We start from the raw sequence: 8678 nt of genomic DNA, 5'->3' as shown, positions 1-8678 counted from the left end.
CCCCCCTCCCCTCCCAGGTATTGCTCTGTACCCTGGACAGGCCCAGTTGCTCAGCTGTATGCACCACTACGAGGTCATCCCACCCCTGAGGAGCCCTGGCCAGCCCGGGGACGTGAACTGCACCACCCAGAGGATCAACTACACGGACCCTTTCTCCAGCCAGACCCTGGTAACTCCCGCCTCCCCGCGCCAGGCAGCGCACGCCGTCAGCCCCGCACCCCGCAGCCCCCGGTCTTCTTTCTGCCACGAGGCCGCTCACACTGCCTCCATGCAGGCCCTTGCCCCCAGCGACCATGAGGCTGTCCTACACAGGGTTCCGGCCATCAGGACACGGCTGGCTGGCTGCATCAGGAGGGGCCACGAGGGCGTCAGCATTCTCTGAGCCTCAGGGATTCCTGACAGTGCCATCAGAGCCTCTCCTCGCTGGAAGGATGCGGCGCAAGGCCGGTGGGACGTAGTCACATGGCTGACTGCCCAACACAGCTGCCAGGAAATAAAGATTCCCAGGTTCCATATGGGGCCAGCCGTTCCCGGGCACAGGGCCTGGGAGTCCATATTTTGAAATAAATATGTAAAGAAGCTGGTCTGGGAACAAGGACCCCAGCACTGGCGTCAGTCACAGCTCAGCCCAGCGGGGGTGGGGGGTGGGGAGGTGAGTGGTGGTGGGGCAGGGGCAGCGGTGCCTGCACAGGCTGGGAAGGCAGGGAGGGAATTTTGTGTTTATTTACATCTTTTTTGTGTCCCGTATCCTTGCTTCAGAAAGGATTGGATGGGACTGAGTAAAAGCTTTATAGATCAAAGAGAGGAAGGCAGGGTTTTCAAGGTAGAGGAGCCAGCATGTTGCATTTGTGTCTGCACCGTTACAGCAGTCGCGGGTGTGTGGGTCAGGTGCCCCCCGCGAGCAGCGGAAGGCGACGCTGAGGACAGAAGGAATGGCCACGAGAGAAGAAAACGTGTGGCCTGCTGTGCAGCCAGACATGCGGCTCTGGGAGGGTCTGAGGGGGGACAGTTGCACCGAGGTGGTTCCGGTAACCTTCGTTCCAGGCCTCCTCCTAAGATCCTGCTGAACTGATTCCCTCTCCTGTGAAAACCAGAACAAGATCACATATCCATGATAGCCCCACAAAGCCAGCAGGGCTGTCACCGTGGACGAGGCATTTTGAACTGGTGTGAAGCAGGAGTTGGGTCAGGTGGATGGAGCAGACACGCCGGAGAAAGGCCGCTCCGAGGGCAGGCGCGGGAGAGGCTTCAGTAGAGGTGGAAGCCTGCCTTCCGGCTCCTGGCTCCGAATCAGCACGCTCGAAGGGCAGGGCCACGGTCTCGAGCCAGTTGTCACGGTATAGTCACCCTGGTACCGGGCCACCGGTCTCCTGCCCTCCCAGCGTGCAGAGCTGCTGGGGACGGTGTTTACTTCCAGGTACGAGGCCCAGGGGCCCTTCGTACGTTCGTCAGCGCTGGGGAGGTTCCCTGCTTGGGCACTGGGGCAGCAGAGTAGAAACGGAGCAGAACTGCAGACTGGGCCTCCACGGGGGAGGGGACAGGGCTGGAAAGGAGTCTCTCCACGCGCGAGAACTGTGCTGAGTACGCGGCCTGCTGGCGTTGTCTGCCCGCAGCCACCAAGCGTCGGCCCCGGGCAAGGGCACGCCTGTGAGAGAACCTGCTCAGGGGGACACCCACACCCCAGCCCCCTGCTAGTCACCCTGCTCCTTCTCGGGAGGGGGAATGGACAACGAAGGCTTGCTCGGCATTTACAGCACACCGACAGCTAGGAGAGGACCAAGAGGAATAAAATAGAATGGACTCCAGAATAGGGAAATGGATGCTAATTTAAAGGAAAGGGAGAATAATTTGTAAACATTTTAAGGAAGAGCTTGATGTGCCATAGAAACGCTGTGTGATTCCCAGCTCTTCTTGCCGCTCTGGGAGACATACCAGCCGGACACCCGGCACTGCACATGCGGGTCTGTGGGTGGCCTTCCTGTCACCTCTCAGCCCCCTGAGCAGCACGCTTCCCAGGAGCCCGTTGCCTTCATTCCCAGCCCTGTTCGCGCTGGTTGTACTTAAGTGCAGTAATTATGTAATTTAACTAAATACTATAAACATCCATGAAATAAGGGCACAAAAGGAGAGTTGTTTTTTTAACATAAATAATTTTTCAAAGTTTATTTATTTTGAGAGAGAGCGCAAGTAGGCTAGGGGCAGGCAGAGGAGAGAGAATCCCAAGCAGGCTCCACACTGTCACTGCAGAGCCCAATGCAGGGCTTGAACTCAGGAACTGTGAGATCATGACCTGAGCTGAAACCAGGCGCCCTAAGGAGAGTTGTTTCTGTGGCAACTACGGTGAAGGCAGTTAGCTGCATCCAACTCTGGTGATGTCAGGCTTCTCCAGCCTTTCTAGATGTGGCTCCTGGGAGAGGAGTTCGGCCGTCCGGCCGGGTAGAGGAGGGGCGGGGGAGCACAGGAGAGCCCACTTTCCCCCCTCCCCCACCCAGGACATGGGGGCGTGGCAAGTGGCCTTGAGGAAGCTGACAAGGGGGGTGTGTGGCTCATCCCATCTTGGCACCCAGGGAGCAGGTTGGTTGGAGACGGCTGAGTCCTCGATAGCCCCTGGCCTTGGCCACTGGGAGACTGTCTCGATGGAGGTGCAGGTCGTCAGCGGTCATGCCTGGAGTGGAGGGCAGAAAATATGCCCTCCGGCGCCCAGCTTTGCATACCCGCTCCCTGCTGTGTAGGCTGACACCTTGTAGACGTGGCGCTAGGCTTGAGGGCTTGTCCTTTACTCTGCTCTCGGAACCAGGTAGGCTGCTGGCTCTCTGCCTCCTGGTTTGTCTGCATGAAAGCGACACAGCAGGGGCTTCATCTGACCTGCTTTGTCAGACTTCAGGTTCTCATGGTTTTTTTTAGTTAGTGTCTCTTGTGCCTGTAGCTTAGGTAACTTTTATCATGGGCTTTGCTCTGCCAGAATTAGGGCCACCGTCCTTCCAGCCTATAGGACCATATTCCCAGTGTCCAGATGTTAAGCCCTTGGCTCTTTTAGGTTGTTCCCACGGCACTCCAGTTCCAGAAAATAACTGTGTGTTGGGCAGAGAGTACACTAAGCTGCTGTGCAAGAGCAAACACCCCCCCGCAGACCCAGTGGCTGAGACCAGAGAGAAGTCTGTTTCTGTGGAGCGGGTCGGGCGTGCAGGCGGTGGGCATGGGCCGTGCCACCTCACAGGGCGGGCAGTGACGGCTTGTGTCTGTCACTCCGCCATCCCCCCCGGCACGGTCTTGGGCCTCGTGGTCAGCGCTGGCTCGCCGGCACGTGTGTACGTTTCTCACTCTGGGAGGGTTAGATGTGGGGACAAGCGGTGCCCTGTTTCAGGACACAGTGTGGAGTCGCATGAGTCACTTTGGTGCCCATTCCAGGAACTTCATCACATGGCCGCGGCCATGAGGCTCCAGCAGGGCGACTGTGCTGCTAAAATGTGGGATTGGGGAAGCGGTTGGAGTTCTCCAGGAGGCGGCGGGTAGTGGGGACAGTGAGCTGAGCGTTCCCTGCTGCCACTCCGTGTGTCCTGGAAAGGTGGAAAATAAATACATGGACAGAGGTCTCTTGGGAAAATGCAGCAAAAGGCGGAACAAGTGAGTGGGCGCATTAACATCAGTCACACTGGTGAACCAGGTGCAGAGTGTTACGAGAGAGATGTTGAATTCGGATTAAAAAAATATACGATTCTCCACTGAGATTTAACCGTTAGAAATCTTTGTGTGCAAAACAGCATTCCATCTGCATGTTTTAGGCAAAGCCTGTTAGAAACAAAAAAAACCATTGCCTTAAAGTGTGACTAAATGCACACTTTGCTCTTTCCCATTCACAGAGTGAACAGACACAAAGTAGTCCGGATGAGGACTGAGCAGCACAATCCGCAAATGTGGAGAGAGTGTGCGTGTAGCACCTCGTGCCTGACGGTGCTCGCTCTTCAAACACTGGTGGAGCGTTTGTGGCGGTTACTGCTGTACAGATGTTTATCTGTAATTCATTAATCTGTAGGTCAGTTGCAGTAACTTAACTCATCTGTATATCCAGCGTCCTCACAGTTAAAAGTCCCAGTTGATTTTTTTCATGGGATTTAAGGGTTTGGTGTTAAAGTGCACGGAGAAGAGCACGTGTACCCGCTGGGGACGGCGGTGAGGAGGCACGCCGCGGAGGGGACCTGCCCTCTCAGGTGGCAGCACAGTGTAGACCTGTAGGTTTCAAACCCGCATCTGTCCTCTGTCTGGGGAGTGGGATGCAAAACTGAAGGCCAGGCACATATGTCTGAGTCTAAAAAAGTTTAAAAGGTGCTATAAAGAAAAGGAGAACATCAGTGTGATTTTGGTTGCCCTTAGCAAGACCTGGAAGCCATAAAGAAAAAGATTCACAGATACCACTGCATCAGATTAAAAGCTTCATCTAACAAGTGATATTAGAAACAGAGTGAATGGCAGAGCGGCAGACTGGAAGACGACGACATTCCTCCATGTACTGGACGCATGTTCGCGTCCCTCCTGAGGGCCCCCGTGGCACCGGCAGCCAGCGAGGGAGGCGGACAGAGGACGGCTGCCCCAGCTCTGGGCCGGGCGCCACCCGGAGAGCCGTCCCGTGGGGCTGAGCCGGAGCCGGCAGTGGACGGCAGGAAGGGGGTGGCCCGTGGTCGCCTGGGGACCTCAGGGGCTCGCCCAGGGCTGATTGTGGCCCTTGTCTCTCTGCAGAAGTCCGCCCTGATCGTGCAGGGGCCCCGGGAGGTGAAGAAGCGGGAGCTGGTCTTCCTCCAGTTCCGCCTGAATGAGAGCAGCGAGGACTTCAGCGCCATCGATTACCTCCTCTTCTCCTCGTTCCAGGAGTTCCTGCAAAGGTGGCGTTTCCAGTCGGCGGCGGGCCAGCGGTGCACGGTCCCCTGGCAGCTTGTTCATCGGGGGCCGGGCCTGGCAAGCAGGGCAGCGATGGGGGGCCCACCGGCCCAGGGCCTGGCCTGGAGCCCGGTTGCTCCGGGAAACCTGTCTTCACTAAGTGAAGCAGGTCTGGCGTGGCGAGTATTGGCCCTGCCCATTTTGGGGGGGGCGGGGAGGGACGGGGTAAGGCGAGAGGAGCTGCCTCGGACCATGTGAGCCCCCAGAGGGCAGTCCCTGCCTCGGCCTGCTCTCCCCTGTGGTGTCCTGGGCAGCGTGTCTAGCGCGCAGTGTGTGTTTGCCACACGTTTTTAATATGGGGATGAAGCTTCCTGTCTGCGTGGGGGACACATGGTCCCAGGGTGCTCGTTGGGGGCAGCAGCCACCCAGGAGGAGAGGTGGCCCCCCCGGCTGATGAGGCCATGGGCCCCCCCCCCCCCCCCCACCATTGCTCTGTCCTTCCTGTTCTGGAGCTGGAAGCCTCGGCTGCTGTCCTCCACTCTGTCTGCCCCCCCAGCCTCCCTCTGCCCTCCGTGTGGAGCCGAGGAGCCATCCTCCCCACATTGGGCCTCGCAGAGGGAGGCTGGCAGGCCAGCGAGGGCTCCTCAGGGCCAGCACGGGTCAGAGTTGTCATGCCTGCGGTGCCCCTGCCCACTAGGGGCCAGTGCCCTGGGAGCTGGGGTTGGGGGGAGCCGCCTCGGGGCAGGTGACAACTCTCCCTCCGTACGGAAGCCTAGAAGCAGAGCTTGGAGAGAAGCGGGAAATGGGCCGCGTCCTGGTGGTGGCAGCCAAGAAGTAGGAGCTGGAGTTTGAGTCCAGCCGAGTTTAATCCTGCTCTCGGGCCTGACTTGGCCCTTTCTTCTCTGTCCTCCCAGCCCGGACAGGGCGGCATTCATGCAGGCCTGCGAGAGCGCCTATTCCAGCTGGAAGTTCTCTGGCGGCTTCCGCACCTGGGTCAAGATGTCCCTGGTGAAGACCAAGGAGGAGGACGGCCGGGAAGCTGTGGAGTTCCGGCAGGAGGTAGGTGGCGCCAGGTTTGCTTTGTCCACCCTGGGGTCGGGGCTGGATGGAAGCTTCGTAGTGGGTGGGGGGATGACCTTGGGGAAGTGGTGAGGTGAGAAGGGATCCCGTGCCAGGGAGTGCATGTGTCCCCCAGGCTGGGCTCGCTCTAGGCCTTTCCCTGGGCATGCGGGCCAAGCAGGGACGCCTGCATTTCACAGAGCAGGAGATGCGCCCAAGCACAGCCCGTGTTCTTGGCCCCCAGAGGCAGCTGGTCGCATGGGACCCGGAGGATTTGCAGGGAAGGGAGACGAGCTACAGTGGCCTCCAAAGTGTGGTGCTTGTGAGGACCCGTTGGGATGCATGAGGAAAATACTAGCTTTCTTTTTATACTAGGATTTCTTGATCTTACCCTTTTTTAATTTTTAAATATTTTGAACGGCACGTAACATTAGAATAATAGTAATGTTTAAGTCACTTGTAAGGAAGTCATGTATGTTGGGTATGTGCTCAAAATGTGTTACTAATGGGAAGTGGGATTGATGCTTTCTGCCCACTGGCCCGGAACAGACGGGCCTGAGGTTTCTAGCCACGGTCTCGGCAATGGATGGCGAGGGCCTCGGGAAAGGGCCTGGCATTGGTGGTGGAGGGAGAGGATGTTTTGGTTGCCATGGCCAGGCTGTTGGCCAAACATCACTGAAAGCGAGGCCACACCCCTGCCTTTGGGACTTCCACCTCGGCAGTGGCCACCCCCTCCTCACATCCACACCCTGAGGCGGCCATCCGTGTATCAGTGGCTGAGTGCCTGCAGCGGCCGCGAGGAGACGAGTCTGTTCTTGAAAACTCGGCTCCTCCTTGGGAGTGTTTCAGCTGGCTGGACCCTGGTGCGGGGGCAGCATTGGGAAAGGCCTGGGTTCAAGTAGAAGGACCCTCTCCGAGCGATGACAGGGCTGTCACTGGGCAGAAGCCATGCACTCGTCCAGGCCTACCCCTTCTCTGAGGCCTGGCTCCTGAGACTGGAGAGGAGGAGAGCTTCCAATTTTCCTCAAGAGGACAGGCTTTGTTCCTGCCTTAGGAGGTGGACGCCCTCCCCCCAAGCAGTGCATTCCTAGTGTGTAGGGTAACGGTCATGTCCTGGATTTGAGAACGCCCAGGGTCTTCCTCCTCTGGCTGCACAGCAGCTGAGGAAAGGGGCCTCGATATGTTCACCCTGCAGTTAGGAGCATCCTGTCTGCCCGACTCGCCCCACTGTTCTGCACCCAAAGGGACCCAGATCCCGGCGAACAGCTACATTTTATGATGTTTGTGCCGTCTGTGATTGTCTAAATTGGAAGTCTTCCGGCGGGTGACATGAACTCTTTTGAACAAAGTTGAAAAATGTTTTTTATATAGTGTTTTAAAGTTTAAAATACTTGCCTATGTCTTGTCTCATTTGATCCTGACCACTCCTCGGTGACGCAGGCATTTTGTTTCTTTGCGGAAGACTTGCAGAGTTGAAAGACTTAGCTTCTAAGATCAAGTATTTTGAAATTTGAGATTTTTAGGACTTCTAATTTGTCCTCACATGATACTTTGAATATGATTTAATCATGGGTCCAGATATCTAAGGACGGATTTTGGTGACAATCCAGAACGCCTGTTGTACATCCCAGATGCTATTTGTTTCCCCAGAGAACTGGAAACCAGAGTAAAGTCTCGGCCCTGGTTCCAGTTTCAGGATTTGTTTATGAGATTTTTCGGCTTTCTCCCTCCAGAAGATGATGTGAAGAGAACCAAGGACCAAGATCCCCTAACTTCCTTCTCCTTTCCTGCTACCCAGGCGAGGGAGGGGCGCAGAGGTTGTAACGCTGTCTCTTCTCTCTGCCTAGACGAGTGTGGTCAACTACATTGACCAGAGGCCAGCCGCTGAAAAAAGCGCTCAGTTGTTTTTTGTGGTCTTCGAATGGAAAGATCCTTTCATCCAGAAAGTCCAAGATGTGAGTATTACTTAAGGTTCCCGTGGCAAACCCCCTGCGCTGAGGTATTCTGGCTCATTCTTGCAGGCCGTCCTCTTCTCTTCTGACACAGATCAGTTTGTCATTTATGACACTCATGTTCTATTATTTGTGTTTAATCAATCTTATCATCACTACACAGTTGTATCTATGAAGGTGGGAACTTCCTCTTTTGTCTGCCATTAGTTATGCACTGCCTGGCAGAGTGCTTAGTACAGAGTACTTGCTTAGTAGTAGTATTAAGTGTGTGGAGTGAGTAGAAAGCCTGGATTGCATTAAGCTAATGTCTAGATTACTGCTGTTGGAAGCCATTCTTTTTTAATGCATCTCTGTTGGATAATAGCCATTATTTGTCAGAGCAGAAAGGTAGAAATAAAAATCAACAGTGCATCAGTTAGTGCTAGATTCCTAGACTCAGTCTCAGAAAGGGAGGAACGATAGGACAGCTTTGCTAGAGGAACATTCGGGGGAGACACCATCCACCAGAGCTGGTCTCACATCTGATACTGATTGGCGTTTAGGTAATCCCAGAATGTGCTGATGTGGTCGGAGCTTAGGGGAAGCACCTTGTGTGGCTGAGGTCCAATGTCAGTGCTCTGTAATCACCCACCGCCACTGTGACCCGTGGACAGGCAGGGCCACATACACAGTGGCGTGTGCAGCTCGTGGAGTTGGGAGTCTGGATGGAAGAATGAACGCCTTCGGCTCTACAGCCGCGATGTGTGGGCTCACATTTTTCACTTACACTATTCAGTAGGAAGTGCCCATGGAGCC

At 55.8% G+C, this 8678-nt stretch overlaps 1 protein-coding gene across 3 annotated transcripts in view; it reads left to right on the top strand.

Annotated features, from left to right (window-relative positions):
- The window catches only part of PACC1 (proton activated chloride channel 1), a 33232-nt gene that overhangs the window by 21096 nt on the left and 3458 nt on the right, over positions 1–8678 (top strand). The window contains exons 4-7 of one of the 3 annotated variants that reach the window (XM_077763186.1): positions 18–169; positions 4864–4877; positions 5787–5931; positions 7779–7886. In XM_077763186.1, the coding sequence (XP_077619312.1) occupies positions 18–169; positions 4864–4877; positions 5787–5931; positions 7779–7886 (419 nt within the window). Of the gene's footprint in view, positions 1–17; positions 170–4734; positions 4878–5786; positions 5932–7778; positions 7891–8678 lie in introns of those variants that run through there. The other 2 variants (XM_077763185.1, XM_077763187.1) reach the window with 2 other exon arrangements.

The sequence above is a fragment of the Crocuta crocuta genome, unplaced genomic scaffold (genome assembly GCF_008692635.1).
Source record: "Crocuta crocuta isolate KB4526 unplaced genomic scaffold, BGI_CrCroc_1.0 scaffold3, whole genome shotgun sequence".
In the NCBI taxonomy this organism is placed as follows: Eukaryota; Metazoa; Chordata; class Mammalia; order Carnivora; family Hyaenidae; genus Crocuta; species Crocuta crocuta.
This window is presented reverse-complemented; position numbering and strand designations above follow the sequence as displayed.